General features: G+C 63.7%; 1 protein-coding gene across 2 annotated transcripts; it reads right to left on the bottom strand.

The window, feature by feature from the left end:
- Positions 1-363: 363 nt before the first annotated feature.
- EIF4A3 (eukaryotic translation initiation factor 4A3) lies at positions 364-13,615 on the bottom strand. Of its 2 annotated transcripts, none has more exons than XM_089317050.1 (12): positions 13,408-13,615; positions 11,321-11,393; positions 9,862-9,928; positions 8,614-8,676; positions 7,657-7,789; positions 7,422-7,502; positions 3,681-3,822; positions 3,270-3,408; positions 2,493-2,608; positions 1,243-1,350; positions 921-1,145; positions 364-537 (listed from the first exon to the last, which is right to left on the bottom strand). In XM_089317050.1, exons 1-12 carry the CDS (start codon positions 13,574-13,576, stop codon positions 405-407), a joined length of 1,449 nt encoding a protein of 482 aa, XP_089173176.1. In that variant the 5' UTR covers positions 13,577-13,615; the 3' UTR covers positions 364-404. The 2 variants fall into 2 exon arrangements, with proteins under 2 accessions (XP_089173176.1, XP_051686449.1); XM_051830489.3 differs by having other exon boundaries at positions 1,018-1,145.
- Between the last annotated feature and the right edge of the window lie 3,557 nt (positions 13,616-17,172).

The following is a 17,172-nucleotide window of genomic DNA, read 5'->3' as shown; positions in this document are numbered from 1 at the left end:
TGTCCACACACCTGCGTCACTCCCACCAGGGTCAATGGTGCTTGAAACACCACCACCCGGCCCCCAGCCTGCTGAGCCACACAGCGCCACCCGTGCCCACTCGAGCAGGACAGGCCGGGGCCCGCAAGCCCGTACTGCTTGCCCACTCCGACTCAGTGTCCATCCCAGACCACCGCCCCCCAGCAGAAATCCATCCATGAAGCAGGGGCGGAGCCACGGACCGGAAGCACTGGGTGAGCAGGCGCATGGGAAGCCGGGCAGCGTCCCCGTGTCCACCAGACTTCAGCGGCCTGAGCCGAATGACCCGGCCGGTTCCTAGAAAGGCTGGCGGCACCTTGACACAGACACCAGAACCCAGCGGGCGAAGTTTCCAACATTTAATGAAAAAGGCTGAGAACAATGCATTATTTACACGTGGATAAGAAAAGAAGTGACTCCCCCACAGGCTCCCGGGGCGGGGCCTCAGCAGGCGTTCGCGGCGGCCCCTCGCTCTGCCCAAGCAGGTGGACTCCAGCGCCCTTCAGATCAGATCGGCAACTGCAGGCGGAGACACGGGCTGAGGAGCTGAGCGGGCACACCCCCCCCCACACACACCCCACATACACACACACACGCAGACACACATATACCCCACATACACACACACCCCACATACACACACACACGCACACACATATACCCCACATACACACACACGCAGACACACATATACCCCACATACACACACACGCACACACATACCCCACATACACACACACATGCACACATACCCCACATACACACACACACCCCACATACACACACACCCCACATACACACGCAGACACACACATACCTCACATACACACACACGCACACACATACCTCACATACACACACACACGCACACACATACCCCACATACACACAGGTGCACGCACCGTTCATGGGCATCTCGTGGATCTGCGTGGAGTAGTACTGCCCGACACACACATGTACACACACATGCACACACACGCACACGCGTGGCACACGCACCGTTCATGGGCATCTCGTCGATCTGCGTGGAGTAGTACTGCTCGATGTCCCGCAGGATGCGGATGTCGTCGTTCTTCACGAAGTTGATGGCCACGCCCTTGCGGCCGTAGCGCCCTGACCTCCCGATCCTTCAGGGACCAAAGTCACTTCAGTACAGAGAGCGGGCTCCTGGCGGGGGGAGGGGGGGGCGGGGCGGGGCTCCCGGCGGGCGGGGGCGGGGCCTACCTGTGGATGTACAGCTCTCTGTTGTTGGGGAGGTCGTAGTTAATGATGAGGGACACCTGAGGGACGTCCAGGCCCCGTGCCCACACGTCTGTGGAGATGAGCACCCGGCTGCAGGAGAAGGCGCAAGGCAGTGAGGGGGGTGAGGGGGCCGGGGGGGGGGGACACCAGGGGGACGAGGGGGACACGAAGGGGGACGGGGGGGTCAGTACAGCCAGCAGATGAAACGCCTCTCTCTGCACACCTGTGCCTCTAACAAGATGGAGACAAGCAGGGGTGTTTAGGAGACACTGAGGTGGGGCAGGCGCTGGCCTGGGGGTCGAGGCGCCCACTCCCACCTCTGAGCGCTCGGCTCCGGCTCCTGACTGCTTTCCTGAGAGGCGGAGGGAACGCTCGGGTGACGTTCCTGCCACCCACCCAGGAGACCTGCGCTGACCCTAGCTCCTGGGTCCGGCTTCAGTCCAGCCCGGGTTGTGGGCGTGAGGGCTGGATCAGCAGGGGAGAGGAAGCATTCTCTAATTCAGACCAAAGGGAGAGCAGAACCCGCGCCGTGCTGATCCAGGAGACACCTGGAACCGAGCCCCGAGAGGAGGCGGGCAGAGCCGGCAGGCGCAGGGGGACGCCTTCTCCAGATGGAACGCACCTCTCCCCACGGGCTCGGGACAGGGACACCAAGACCACAGACCGCCCAAGAGTCAGGGCTCCCCCACTCCAAACGGACCACACAGTTAGACAAAGGATGAGGGGGCTGGAGCTGTGGCACAGTAGCTAAGCCGGCGCCACAGGAGGAGGCAGCCCACGTGGGCATCAGGTCAAGTCCTGGCGGCTCCTCTTCCGCTCCAGCTCCCTGCTGTGGCCTGGGAAAGCAGTAGAAGATGGCGCAAGTGCTTGGGCCCCTGCACCCACGTGGGAGACCCGGAAGAAGCTCCTGGCTCCTGGCTTCCGATCGGCCCAGCTCTGGCTGTTGTGGCCTTTGGGGAGTTATCCAGCAGATGGAAGACCTCTCTCTGTCTCTCCCTGTCTGCAACTCTGCCTCTCAAGTAAATAAATAAATTTTAAAAAAGGAAAAAAGGACGCAGAGGAGCCGCACACGTCTGTTCAGCACGCGTGTGCATCCCCCACACCACGTGGCCAATCTGGGGTGGAGAGGTCACAGGGGTGACACAGCCTGGTCGCTGCCAGTGCGGACGAGGTCACACGGAGGCAGTGACGAGGGACGGGGGCGCCCAGCCCGGGCCCAGCAGCTCACCGACCTGGCGCCAGAGCGGAACTCCTTCATGATGGACTCCCGCTCTTTCTGCGGCATGTCTCCGTGCATGGAGGACACGGTAAAGTTGGCTTCCCGCATCTTCTCCGTCAGCCAGTCAACCTGCAAGCCACACCAGCACACGCTGCCTGAAGCTCGGAGCCGAACCAGCAACGTGGACTCAGCACTTCATTTCGAGGACTTGAATGCCACACGCCACCCAACGGCGCTGGGGCCGACCACGGACCACACATGCGACAGTGTGCCTAAGATGTGTCACCAAGTGACGGGAGCCACCGTAGCTGGTTCAGGTCACCACCCAACGTTCACACGCCTCATTGGGTGACACGGGGCCGTGCCCACTATGCCACTGCTCTCAGCCCCCTTCATATGCTGCCCAGTAAACGCCAGCTCACTTACAAAATCCTCTTAACCCACTACTCCACACACAACTCTCGGGGTGTGGAGGCCACGTCTGACTCTCATCTGAGACATGAGCCCTCCCTCCTGTCTGCCCGCCCGGCCGCATCCCCCAGGGAGCTGAGCAGTACCGGGCCAGGGTCCCACCTCAAACCACTGGAATCTGAATCCCTAGGGCTGGGACTGGTTCTAAATGAACTTTCACCGGGATGTGTTCGTTACGAATCCTCTCCGGCTGCTCCTGCACCGGAACCACATCCCACAAGGCCCGACACGTGCACGGGGCGCCTGTGCAGGGCCTCGGCCAGGCTCGGAAGAGCAAGGCCTCAGTCCCCGACGAGGCCACACGGAGCGGAGGTGCTACCTTCCTCTTGGTGTTGCAGAAGATGACCGCCTGGGTGATGGTCAGCGTGTCGTAGAGGTCACACAGGGTGTCAAACTTCCACTCCTCCCTTTCCACCGCCACAAAGAACTGTTTGATGCCTTCCAGAGTCAATTCATCACTGGGGGACAGAGACGGCCTGTTACTCGGCGCTCCTGCCGGCCACAGCGCCCCACCTGTGCCCCGCACCCCCAGGCTCTGCATCCCTCCGAACAGCCAACAACCTGCGGGACCTCGCACGCAATTCTCAACAAGACACACGGACAACCAAACAGCGTCAAAGGAAGACGCGCGTATAAAAGCTGGCTTTTCACAAAAGGCGGTTCAGGAGACGCCACCGGTTTTAAGCCTCTAGACACAAGCAAGCGGCCGGGGAGGCGGAGGAGCGCGCACCGTTTCACCAGGATGCGGATGGGGTCTGTCATGAACTTGTTGGTCATCTCCAGGATCTCGTGCGGCAGCGTGGCACTGATGAGAACCACCTGTGTGGCTGGAGGCAGGTACCTGTACACGTCGTAAATCTGCTCTTTGAAACCTGCGGAGCAGACCCAGAACCAGCGTCAACCGGCAGGTGGCTCGAGGCAGAGCTGCAGGCGCAGGCCAGAGCCACAGGCCGCGCTCGCCCACGCTGCCCCAGGGGAGGAAGCCAGGTTTCCCTCTGGGCTTCTGCAACGCGAAGTGCTCTGGGGGCCAGGGACCCCACCCCACCTGCTGCTGCTCTGTGAGGCCTGTGTCCAGCGTCGCAAAGAGAATCCACAGATCAGGACTCTACACAAAATCCCCCACTAAGAACACGGCCAGGCCACGGGTCTCACACAGCAGCCTCGGCTAAGCCCGGGCAGAGCCAGGTAGGGCGGCAAGTGTGCAAGGTGCCCGTGGGCTGCACAGGACCGGATCAGAGCGCAGAGCCCAGGAATGTGCACCCCAACAAGCTCCCAGGTGACCTCACGTTCAGAACCTCTGCCCCAAGGGACAGGAGGAGCACCAGGGGCCTCCCAGACACCAGGGAGCCGCAGAGCAGGCCTGGACAGACTGGGGGGCAGGACTTCAGGGCCAGACAAGAGGCACCCAGAGCTCCAGTCCTGGGTGCGGACTGCAGAGGCAGAGCCAGGGTACCAAGGGGCTCCCAGGGAGCACAAGAGACGCCCAGGGGTCTGCTCAGCTCGTGACGGCTGTCACCACGTTCCAGTCCCCGGCTAAGGGAAACCTGCCCTCTCTCGACAGCCCTCACAGTCCTTCATTATGGCAGACGGAAAGCCCGGAAGTACACGCAGGAAACAAAACCCAAAGATGAGCTCAGTGTGATGAAACAGACCGCCGCCACGTGAGCACGCAACAGCTCCCGGAGACGTGTTTCCTGAGAACCAGCACGCCCTCAGACTTTCTGCACTAAAAGAAACTCAGCTCTGCCCTCCTACGACTTCCTGAAGCGTTCTCACACACCGTTCTACACACGGGGCACACTCCGTAACACAGCTGGCCGACTCGCTGCGAGGACCCCCACGGCGCCTGCCCGAAGGCCGGTTCTGGGTCCTGGCTCCTCTGCCTCAATCCGGCTTCCTGCTAACAGCCTGAGAGACAGCAAATGATGGCTCAAGCGCCCGAGTCCCTGCCACCCCCACGGGAGATCCAGGTGGAGCTCCGGGCTCCTGACTCCTCCTGGCCCAGACCGGGCTGCTGCGGCCACTTGGGGAGCGAGCGAGCAGAAGGAGTGCGCACTCGGCACTCTCATTCTGTCTTTCACACAAACATAACTTCAAACCAGGTCTCCTGAAAGCCCCAGCCTGAGACACTGCAGCAACAGAAAACGAGAGCCCTTCTCCCTGTCCCCCGTCAGCCCCGCGAGCCTGGCCTCCCTCTGGCCCGACCCCCGCGTGCCCAGGTCCCACTGCCACACAGCGGAAGCCACTGCAATCTGCCTGCCAAGACCGCCCTGGCCAGGCCCTCTGCCCTGAAACCCAACAGACCACCATCACCATCACGGCCTCCACTCCCGCCCCTCTCCCGTCGCACTCGGCTCCAGACAGCCAGCGCCTTCCCCTCCCCCACAGAAACGCCGCCCCTCCTCCATTCCCGGTACGCTTGTGCCCCCACCTGGCAATCACCCACCAACTTTGGAGTCCAGACTGTCGCCCAGGTGCCACACCCGGCATGGATTAACTCCGCCCCTGCAATGGGGCTTTTGCCTCGTGGTGGTGAAGATGCCTGTGTCCCAGGGCAGGCGCTGCGGCATGGCAAGTAAAACCACTGCCTGTGGCACCAGCATCCCATACGGGCACCAGTTCGAGTCCCAGCTGCTCTACTTCCGGTCCAGCTCTTTGCTAATGTGCTTGGGAAAGCAGCAGAAGATGGCCCGACTGTTTGGGCTCCTGCACCCACATGGGAGACCTGGGAGAAGCGCCTGACTCCAGTTGTTGCAGCCATTTAGGGAGTGAACCAGCGGATGGAAGATCTCTCTCTGTAAGACTTGTCTCTGTCTTTTTAATTAAATAAATAATTAAAAAAAAAAAAAAAAAAAAACACACAAACTGCCTTGTGTCCCAGATCTCAGTGCCTGGATTCAACACCCAGCTCCAACTGCCGTTAACACAGGTCCCAGGAGGCAGACAGGGGGCTCCAGTAACTGCGTCCCTGTCACCACAGGAGACCCAGAAGGCACGCCGGTCCCTGGTTTCGGCTCTTGCAGGCGTGTGGGGAATGCACCAGTGCACGGGAGGCCTATCCTGCCCCTCAAATGAAGCATGAACCTCCAGGGCTCCCTGCGACCCTCAAGCCACATGCGCCACGCCTGTTCCGGCGCTGTCTCGGCCGCACTGCTGGACACGGCCTGGACGAGGCACAGTCCTCTCGGGCCCTGGAGCCTCGCGGGCAGGTGTGGGCAGAGGCAGGAGCAGGGCCCGTGTGCTAAGCCAGGCACGCAGATACAAGGAGGCGTCCCAGCGTCTGATCTGCTGCTGCGTGTGCTGTTTCCTAATCATCCGTCTGGAAGGCAGAGCAACACAGAGAGGGAGGGAGGAGGAGAGGGGAAGGAGGAGAGGGAGGGAGGAGGAGAGGGGAAGGAGGAGAGGCAGGGAGGAGGAGAGGGGGAGGAGGAGAGGGAGGGAGGAGGAGAGGGAGGGAGGAGGAGAGGGAGGGAGGAGGAGAGGGAGGGAGGAGGAGAGGGAGGGAGGAGGAGAGGGGGAGGAGGAGAGGGGAAGGAGGAGAGGGAGGGAGGAGGAGAGGGAGGGAGGAGGAGAGGGGGAGGAGGAGAGGGAGGGAGGAGGAGAGGGGAAGGAGGAGAGGCAGGGAGGAAGAGAGGGGGAGGAGCAGAGGGGAAGGAGGAGAGGGAGGGAGGAGGAGAGGGGAAGGAGGAGAAGGAGGGAGGAGGAGGGGAAGGAGGAGAGGGAGGGAGGAGGAGAAGGGAAGGAGGAGAGGGAGGGAGGAGGAGAGGGAGGGAGGAGGAGAGGGGGAGGAGGAGAGGGAGGGAGGAGGAGAGGGGAAGGAGGAGAGGGAGGGAGGAGGAGAGGGAGGGAGGAGGAGAGGGAGGGAGGAGGAGAGGGAGGGAGGAGGAGAGGCAGGGAGGAGGAGAGGCAGGGAGGAAAAGAGGAGAGACCTTGCCTCTGCTGGTTTACTGCCCGTGACCACAGCAGTCAGGCCTGGGCCCGGCCAGAGCCAGGAAGCAGGAAGTTCACCCTGGCCTCCCACTGGATGGCGGGGCCCAGCTCATCAGCCATCTCCCACTGCCTTCCTGGGTACGCCAGCAGGAGTCTGGATGAGAAGCGGAGTAGCTGCCAGGCCAGCACGGAGGGCCACAAGCAGCAGCCTTACCTCGGTGCCACACCGCCAGCCGCACGTCTGTCGAGCGAGGGCCCAGCACGAACAGTCACACCCCCAGTGCAGCAGCTAGGAGAGCAAGCGAAGCCTCTACAGACGACCACCACACCTCCGTGAGCAGCATCTCAATTCCACGCGGCACCGGCCCACGCGGCCCACCACAGCCACCAGGGGGCCGGGCCACCTGACCTGAAGCGCTCCTGTGCTGCCGGGGACCGGCCTGACAAACCGCAGCATGAAAACCTCCGCTCGTGCCCGACCCAAGCCAGCTGCCCCCCCGCACTCGCGTCAGCAGCAAAGAAACCCTCGTGCCGCCCGTACCCTTGTTCAGCATCTCGTCAGCCTCGTCCAACACCAGCATCTTGATGGCGCGCGTCCTTAAGCTTCTGCGACGAATCATGTCTGAAAGACCAGACGTGCGTGGGGCGCTCAGACCTGGGACCACAGGGCAGTGCGGGCCCGGCCAGCCTCTCTCACGGTGTCTCAGACACCTTCCCCGCACCCCAGGGGAGACCCAGGGCAAAGACCCCCCAGGCAGCACGGCTCCAGCACTCACCGAAGACGCGCCCCGGCGTGCCGGCGACCACGTGCTGCCCGTAATCCAGCTTGCGGATGTCCTCGCCCACGTTGGTGCCCCCGATGCAGGCGTGGCACTGCACGTTCATGTAGTCCCCGAGCGCCAGCAGGCCCTGGGGCAGCACAGGGCCACGTCAGCCACGGCAAGGAGGGCCCTTCTACCCCAGGCCACGACAGTCACCAGCTACCACCTATGCCCTAAAGCCACAAAACCTCTCTGCTCTCTTTCCACCAAAATGAAGTTCATTTTCCTTGTTTCTTATTAGGAAATCAATACATATTAACTAGAGTGGGAAACAGATAAAACTCCTACCTACCCCAAACGTTACTGTCCATCCTTCCAAAATCTATATGATATGTAAGTATAAACATTTTATTATTAAAGTAGTTTTTTAGTTAAAAAATTAATATTTATGGGGCCAGTGCTGTGGCATAGCAGGTAAAACCGCCACCTGCAGTGCTGGCATCCCATATGGGTGCTGGTTCAAGTCCTGGCTGCTCCACTTCCGACCCAGCTCTCTCCTGTGGCCTGGGAAAGCAGTGGAAGATGGCCCAAGTGCTTGGGCCCCTGCACCCACGTGGGAGACCCGGAAGAAGCTCCTGGCTTTGGATCGGTCCAGCTCTAGCCGTTGCGGCCATCTGGGGAGTGAACCAGCGGTGGAAGACCTCTCTCTCTAACTTTGACTTTCAAGTAAAATAAACCTTAAAAACAAAATTAACATTTATAAGGCCACAAAAACCTCCTGAAAACACACAGCCTATCCTAGAAATTACTTGATTCTAAGCAGCCACTCATATAACAAATGATGATTTGATTCTATCCAATAACTCATATAACAGATGATTTAGGGCAAAATGATAGGAATCAGGCAAATAATTTGAGGAGACAAAAAATAAATGAGATCCGACCCCCCAATCAGCACAGCCAGGGTCTTACCTTCTGAATCTGCACCGCGAGCTCCCTGGTGGGCGCCAAGATCAAAGCTTGCGTCTCCCGGACCTGGTGAAAGAACGCGACAGGCGACAGCCGTCCTCAGCATCCCCACACAGCCTGCGCGGCCCACACCACCGTCATCGGTGCTGCGCGACCGTGTACGACCCTCCTTCTGACTCCTAACAGAGGGAGCCAATCTCAACCACATCTGAACCACAAATCCAGCAACACTGCTTACCTGTTCGGACTGGGTTCAGAACAAAAAAAGCCTCCATTTAAACCAAAAGGAATGCATGACAGGTACTGTGCAGTTAAGGTTCTCGTTGGGGCTGGCTCTGTGGCATAGGGGGCTAAGACTCCACCGGCAGTGCTGGCATCCCGTATGGGCACCAGTTCTGGTCCCGGCTGTTCCTCTTCTGACCCAGCTCCCTGTCATGGCCTGGGAAGGCAGTGGAAGATGCCCAAGTGCTTGGGCCCCTGCACCCACAAGGGAGACCCAGAGGAAGCTCCTGGCTCCAGTTCAGCACAGCTCTGGGCACTGCGGCCATTTGGGGCAGTGAATCAGCCGATGGAAGACGTTTCTGTCTCTCCCTTTCTCGTCTGTAACTCCTCTCAAATAAATAAATAAATAAATCTTAAGGGGGGGGGGGGCACCGGATTCTGTCCTGGTTGCTCCTCTTCCAGTCCAGCTCTCTACTGTGGCCCCGGAGGGCAGTGGAGGATGGCCCAGGTGCTTGGGCCCTGCACCCGCACTGCAGACCAGGAGGGAGCACCTGGCTCCTGATCAGTGCGGTGCGCCAGCCGCGGCGGCCATTGGCGGTGAACCAACAGAAAAAGAAGACCTTTCTCTCTCTCTCACTGTCCACTCTGCCTGTCAAATAAATAAATAAATAGATTCTCTTTGGTGCTAGTGCTGTGGCGTAGTGGGCGAAGACTCTGCCTGAGGTGCTGGCATCACATATGGATGCTGGTTTGAGTCCCAGATGCTCCACTTCCAATCCGGTTTCCTGCTAACGTGCCCGGGAAAACACCACTGGACGGCCCAAGTCCCTGGGCCCCTGCACCCACGTGGGAGACCTGGAAGAAGCTCCTGGCTCCTGGCTTCAGATCGGCTCAGCTTCAGCTGTTGGAATCATTTGGGGGGTGAACCATTGGATGGAAGACCTCTCTCTCTCTGCCTCACTCTTTCAAATAAATAAACCTTTAAAAAAAGGGGGAAAAAAAAAAAGCAGGCCTTAAGTTTCAAATTACCTGAATGTCCAAGCACTGGAGGACAGATATACTGAAGGTGGCCGTCTTGCCTGTGCCGGACTGAGACCTGGACACGGAGACACAGACATGGCAAGCGTTAAGAGCACAGTAGACCCCTGCGTCCATCTGAGAGCCCGGTCAGCTCCCGGCCGCTCCCTCTGACCCCCCCGTCTGTCTGAGAGCCCGGTCAGCTCCCGGCTGCTCCCTCTGATGCATCCTGGAGGCAGCAGATGATGGACCAAGTGCTCCTGCCCCGCACCACGAGGGAGACCTGGACGGAGTTCCCAGTTCCTGGCTCAGCTCTGGCCGCTGGAGGCACACAGTGCGCAAACCAGCAGAGAGGAGAGAGCACCCCCCGCCGTCACTACCAGCAGAGAGAGAGCACCCCCCCCCGTCACTACCAGCAGAGGAGAGAGCACCCCCCCGTCACTACCAGCAGAGGAGAGAGCACACACACACCCCACCCCACCCCACCCCACCCCCGTCACTGCCTTTCAAGTAGACGAGAAGAAACTTCAAGAGAAAAGAGCGCACTCAGGTCGTGGGATTCAGAGTCGTGGGGTTCAGAGGGGCCGCGGGCACCTCTCGTCCCGAAGCCCCAAGCGGGCGCCAAGAGCCCCAGGAGCACCGGGCGCTTCTTCCCACAGACGGCCCTGCACCCGGCTGCACTGCCAAGCAGGGCGCACGACGGGCACCGCACCTGAGCCTTCACGTCTCCACAGTGTTGTGGACGGCACGGGCAGGCTCAGCCCGCACAACGGACCACACAAGCTTCTACGTCAACAGGTGTCTTCCAGCTGGCACAGGGAACCTCCTTCTACATAATCACGGCTCTCCAAAGGAAGGCGTCTTATGAGTCTTTTTAAAAACTGGAAAGGGGGGCCGATGCTGTGGCGCAGGGGGTTGAGGCCCTGGCCTGCAGTGCTGGCATCCCATGTGGGCGCGGGTTCGAGTCCTGGCTGCTCCACTTCCATTCTGGCTCTCTGCTATTGCCTGGGAGGGCAGTGGAAGATGGCCCAAGTCCTTGGGCTCCTGCACCTGTGTGGGAGGCCCAGAGGAAGCTCCTGGCTCCTGGCTTCAGATCGGCGCAGCTCTGGCCACTGCGGCCAACTGGGGAGTGAACCAGCGGATCTTTGCCTGTGTCTCTCTAACTTGCCTTCCATATAAACAAATAAATCTTAAAAAAAAAAAAAAAAAGCTAGGCAAACGGGGACTACACAGCTATTAAAATAAGAGGGCACTAAACACAATTCCCAGGTGAACCAACAGGTCAGCAAAGCTGCCTAACAAATGAGAGCTTCTATAGTACAAAACAAAAACAAACAAAAAAAAAAAAACAAACGAAAAAAGTTACAACTCGAGGCTGAAGTGCAGAGCTGGCACCGAGTGAGACAGAGAGCACCGCGTCCCCGCAGCCCTGACCGCGTGCAGCGGCCACGCCACGCGCGACCCCACTCACTGGGCGATGACATCTCTCCCTTTAATGATCTGCTTGATGGCGCGCTGCTGGATGGCTGAGGGTTTCTCAAAGCCTGCAGAGGACAGAACACACAGCTCAGCACCGCTGCCGCCCCGGCGCACACGGCCCGCCCGCCCGCCAGCACGGTGATCACCGGGGTGAGCCAATCTGTCACCGGAGCAGCAAGCGGCAAGATACCCTCGGCTTGCTTTACCGACGGACGGACAGAGGGACGGACGGACGCAGCAGAGCCCTGGGGCCGTGGCTGCGCTCTGGGGGTGTGGCCCTGGATCCCGCAGGGACCCCCACCGGAGCCACAGCACCCAGCACCCCCGGGGGCAGCCACTGTCTCAATTACAGACCAGGAAACCACTCCAGGGCTCTGTGGTCCGTGGGCGTCCACGACACATACGGGCCCCATCCACGGAGACGCCGCCCACGAGACCCTGGCCCGGAGACGCCGCCCACGAGACCCTGGCCCGGAGACGCCGCCCACGAGACCCTGGCCCGGAGACGCCGTCCAGGAGACCCTGGCCCGGAGACGCCGCCCACGAGACCCTGGCCCGGAGACGCCGTCCAGGAGACCCTGGCCCGGAGACGCCGCCCACGAGACCCTGGCCCGGAGACGCCGCCCACGAGACCCTGGCCCGGAGACGCCGCCCACGAGACCCTGGCCCGGAGACGCCGCCCACGCGACCCTGGCCCGGAGACGCCGCCCACGGAGACCCTGGCCCGGAGACGCCGCCCACGGAGACCCTGGCCCGGAGACGCCGCCCACGAGACCCTGGCCCGGAGACGCCGCCCACGAGACCCTGGCCCGGAGACGCCGCCCACGCGACCCTGGCCCGGAGACGCCGCCCACGGAGACCCTGGCCCGGAGACGCCGCCCACGGAGACCCTGGCCCGGAGACGCCGCCCACGAGACCCTGGCCCGGAGACGCCGCCCACGAGACCCTGGCCCGGAGACGCCGCCCACGCGACCCTGGCCCGGAGACGCCGCCCACGGAGACCCTGGCCCGGAGACGCCGCCCACGGCAACCTGAGAGCACGTTCCAACGCGCACGTACCATCTTGCGGGCAAAAGTGGGGTTCTGATGACTCTGGGGTCGTCCAGAAATGCAGCACGACCCCCCCCCCCAGCACGGGGGCAGCCGCGACAGCTCCGGTGACCGCGGGCACGCGGCGGGGAGACCACAGACGGCAGCGCCCAGCGGCCAGGCTTTGCCCAAACCCTCTCCCTTCTAGGCTACCTGACACCAACAGCCGTCAGACCAGGGACAGGCAGAGCCCCCGGGGCCGCCTCCCCGCCCACCCCAGCGCCTCCCCGGCCTGGCCCCCTCCCCGGCCATCGCGCTCACCCCAGCGCCTCCCCGGCCTGGCCCCCTCCTCAGCCATCACGCCCACCGCAGCGCCTCCCCGGCCCCGGCCCCCTCCCCGGCCATCGCGCCCACCCCAGCGCCTCCCCGGCCCCCTCCTCAGTCATCACACCCACCCCAGCGCCTCCGTGGCCTCCCTCTCCCCCCAAACCCACAGGCACCCAGGATCACCTCCTAAACGCAGCCCCAACGGGGCCGCCCCCTCTTCCAGCCTCTGCCTGCGCCCGAATCGCACCCGCTAAGCGGCGCCCGCCCCGCACCGGTCTGCTCCGCGCCCGGCCCCTCCGCCCGCCCCGCACCGGTCTGCTCCGCGCCCGGCCCCTCCGCCCGCCCCGCACCTGTCTGCTCCGCGCCCGGCCCTCCGCCCGCAGCGCCCGCGCCTTCCGTGAAGCCCCCTCGGGCCCACGCGCCGCTCGGCCCCAGCCCGGAGGGCGCCCCGAGCGCTCGGACACGCCACCGGGCCCAGCGCCCCCCGGCCCCGGCCCCAGCGCCCACCCCAGCGCCGCCCCGGCCCCAGCGCCCACCCCAGCGCCGCCCCGTCCCCGGCCCCGGCCCCGGCCCCAGCGCCCACCCCAGCGCCGCCCCGGCCCCAGCGCCCACCCCAGCGCCGCCCCGGCCCCAGCGCCCACCCCAGCGCCCACCCCAGCGCCGCCCCGGCCCCGGCCCCAGCGCCCACCCCAGCGCCGCGCCGCCCCGGCCCCGGCCGCCCACCGTAGGCGTAGATGCCGCGCAGCAAGTCCTCCCGCAGGCCCATGGTGTCGAACGTGGGAGTCACGTCCACCTCCTCGCTGGTCTCAAATTCCACTTTGGTCATGTCTTCCTCCTTGAGGAGCCGCTTCCGCGCCGAACCCGAGTTCGCCATCGTGGCCGCGGCCGCCATAATTCCAGCTGCCTGAGAGCAGAGAGCGCGCCTCAGCGCAAAGCGGAAGCAGGCCCCAGCCGCCGCCACCGACAGGAAGTGACGTCCCTACGTGCGCAAGCGCGGGCGTGCGCCTCGAGAGGGGCGGGGCGCTGTTGGTCACGTGAGGAGAAAGCGTAGGGAACGGGGACGCGCCACCGCTCTCGCGCGACAGGCAGTTCCCGCGGGATCTTTCGAGGGGCGGGGCCAGCCCAGCCTCTATAAAAGGAGCCGCTCCCGCCGCTCCGTGGACGTTGCTCTTGTTGCCTGGGGGTCGCGGGCTGCGCCTCTCCCCGAGGCCTGCTCGTGCCCGGCTCCTCCACCGCCCTCCTCCTCCTCCTTGTTTTTTGTTTTTTTTTGAGAGGTTTTTCCATCCGACGGCTCTCCCCGGCGAAGCCGGGAGCTCCCTCCGCGTCTCCCGCGTGGGTGCAGCGTCCCAGCACGTGGGCCACAGCGGGGAGCCCCGCAGCCCCGTTCTTTGCGGGGCGAGGAGTGAGACCTTGCAGCCCGGGGTCCGTGAAAATGACCAGAGCCAGGGGATCGGTGGGAACTGGACGTGGCCGCTCCCCCGGGGCGAGAGGACCCCTCCTCGACGTGGAGACCGTGGAGAGGCCTCTCCGTGGGAGCGGGAGACAGGGCGCGGGCGGCCGCGGCGAGAGGAGCGAGAGCCCCCGGCCGCTTCCGCCGGGCCCGTCGAGGAAGGCGGAGGTCACCGTCTGCTGGGAGCCGCGTCCAGGCCTCCCACGGGGGCAGCGGGAACCCACGCTCTGAGCCACCAGGTGCTGGAGTCGGGACAGAGCCAGCGCCCGACCCAGGGCATGCAGGGCCCGGGGCCGCGCCCACGCCCAGTTCACGCATCTGGAGCGGCCGTGTCTGCGTAGCGTCCCCGACTCAGCAGGCTTCGCTAAGTAGCCGCCGGCTTGCGCCCCACGTGGGTGTCCAGGGCAGGAGGAGGGGAGGACGCGCTCAGCCGTGACCCCCCCCCCCCCGTGAGCTCGCGGAACACTCGGCGGGCCCACCCCTCCCCTGAGCCCCGCGCTCCTGGACACGGGAGGTCAGGGAGCAGCGGCCAGGGGCTGTCCGCGAGAGCAGCCGCAGCCACGCCCATCGCTCCTCCAGGCCCCGCCCATCGTCCCTCCCGCTCCTCCAGGCCCCGCCCTGCCTCAGCCACGCCGGTCACAGGCCCCGCCCATCGGCCCCTCCCGCTCATCCAGGTCCCGCCCATTGGCCAGCCCCTCCAGATCCCCGCCCATCGCCCCCACGCTGCCACCAACCACGCCCTGCCACTGGCCCCGCCCATCGTCCCCTGCTCCTCCAGGTCCCGCCCATGCCACGCCCCTCCAGGCCGCCGGCCCCGCCCATAACCAGGTATTAAAGGTGCAGACTGCTCCTTTCTCCAATTTTCTTCTCATTTTTTTATTCGAAAGGGGGCGACAGAGGCAGACATCTCTCATCCCCTGGCTCACTCCCCGAATGCCTGCAGCAGCCAGGGCAGGGCCAGGCTGAAGCCAGGGCCCCGGGTCTCCCGGATGGGGTCCCTCTGGTGGGGGCAGGGACCCTCCCAGGGTGCGCGTCAGCAGGAGCTGGCGTGGGGGCGGAGAAGCCGGGTGGGGGAACTGGGATTTCCCAGCCGCGTCCACTCCGCACCCTCTAGCAGAACCCCCCGTAAGCCACCTGCTGAGTCACTGCCCCGCGCACCCGGGCGGCTGGAGGAAGCTGAGCGGCCCAGGGCGGGGGCGGGGATGGCGCAGTGTAGGGGGGGTGGCACAGTGAATGCAGGCGGGGGAGGGGGAACCGGGGAGGAGGGGCAGCGCCTGGGTCCCGAGGGTCTTCGGAAATGCAGGGGTGGAGTTTGCAGGGCCACTTCCGGGAGGCAGGTGACCTGGAGGACAGGAGGCTGGACCGGCAAGGACCTGAGCAGGTGACGGTGGCCCTGAGGGCTGACTCCGTGGAGGTGGCAGGCGTGGCCTAGGACATTCCTGGAGTGACACTGACAGAGTTGGGGGCCTCACTGTGGTGAAGTAGCCTAAGCTTCCGCCCGTGGCACCAGCGTCCCATGTGGACACTGGTTCAAGTCCCGGCTGCTCCAGTTCCAATCCAGCCCCCTGCTAATGGCCTGGGAAAGCAGTGGAAGATGGCCCGAGTGCTTGGGCCCCTGCACCCACGTGGGAGGCCCAGAAGAAGCCCCTGGCTCCTGGCTTCAGATCAGCCCAGCTCCGGCCATTGCAGCAATTTGGGAGGTGAACCAGCGGGTGGAAGACCTCTCTCTCTCTCTCTCTGTAACTCTGCCTCTCAAACAAATGAATAAAACTTTGGGGAAAAAAAGCAGCTGACAGAGCTGATGGATGGCGTGTTGGGACCGTTAGGGTTGGAGAGAACGGTGATCCATTCTGGGGGTTCTGGGCTGAGCACGGGGGAGCTGCGGAGGGGCGGCAGGGTGTGCTTTGGGGGCAAAACCAACAAGCCCAACAAACACACGTGCACCCCGTCCACAGGTGCGTCGTTCACACACGCGTGTGCCGTGTTTGCAGTGGGGGATAAAATGTTGGAGGTTGTAGCGCTCTCCTCACGTGGGTGCTTCTAGCCCTGACCCCCCCAGAGCCCACACATCTGGCGGGGCGGGCAGGGCGGCTGTGAGAAGCAGCAGGGAGTGGCCACTTCCTGCACTTGCCCTGTGCGCTCCCAGGACTGGTGTGGGCAGAGCTGGGCTTGGGTCAGCCGTGGCCAGGACACACCCACCTGCTCAGGCGGTCAGAATGCCTCTGGAGACCCCTGGGACCCTCCCAGCTGTCTGTGCCTGGTCCTTTATCCACATCTCCTCGGCCAGGGGGGTTGGCGGAAGGACCCCTCCCTCAACCTAAACTGCTCTTCTTGGGGGTCTTCTTCAGGGGTCTCTCAAACCTTAAAGGGACTTACACTTACCTGGCATCTCTGCCGTGACTTCAGGGCAAGGCCAGACACCCCAGCCAGCCCCCCAAATGCTGATGACCACAAAGCCGACCCGAGGGGCCCAGGGCTGGCGCTGGCCCAGGTCACATCCTCATCCCTCCGTGGCGGCTGCTAGAGCCGGGGTGGGGCACTAGGTGGCGCTGTCCTCGTGCCGCTTGGGGGCAGGGCCGGCCTATCCCAGCCAGGTGGCCCCCAGGGCCGCTCACCCTCCCTGGAGCCAGGAGTGTGCTACCTGGGGTTCCCAGGACAACGCCAGACACAGGGTCTCGCCTACAGGGACAGACAGCCTCGGGACCCCTAGGTGGTGACCTGGGGGGCCGCGGGGGGGGGGGGGACTGAGCCGAGGGCGGGGCTGGGAGGCAGCGGGAGGCGGGGCAGCTGGGAGCTGTGTCTGTGCGGAGGCTCACCCCGGGCTGGGTTTCCACTGGGGGACTGAGCGACCTCCACCTGTGTGTGAGCGGCTTCGGGGGCGCACGCCCCCTCCTTTCCTGATGGCTGTCGGCGTCGTGGCAACCGGGCCTCCTGCCAGAGCTGCTGGGATTTCACCGTCCTGGCTGTGGACTCCACAGACGGGAGAAGGGCAGGGTCTCCTGGCCTCAGGCGGTCACGGGGGCAGCAGGAAGCCAACG

The sequence above is a fragment of the Oryctolagus cuniculus genome, chromosome 17 (assembly GCF_051225735.1).
Source record: "Oryctolagus cuniculus isolate XC-2025 breed Fujian yellow rabbit chromosome 17, ASM5122573v1, whole genome shotgun sequence".
In the NCBI taxonomy this organism is placed as follows: domain Eukaryota; kingdom Metazoa; phylum Chordata; class Mammalia; order Lagomorpha; family Leporidae; genus Oryctolagus; species Oryctolagus cuniculus.
The sequence above is the reverse complement of the archived record's forward strand: the minus strand, read 5'-3'. Positions and strand labels throughout refer to the sequence as shown.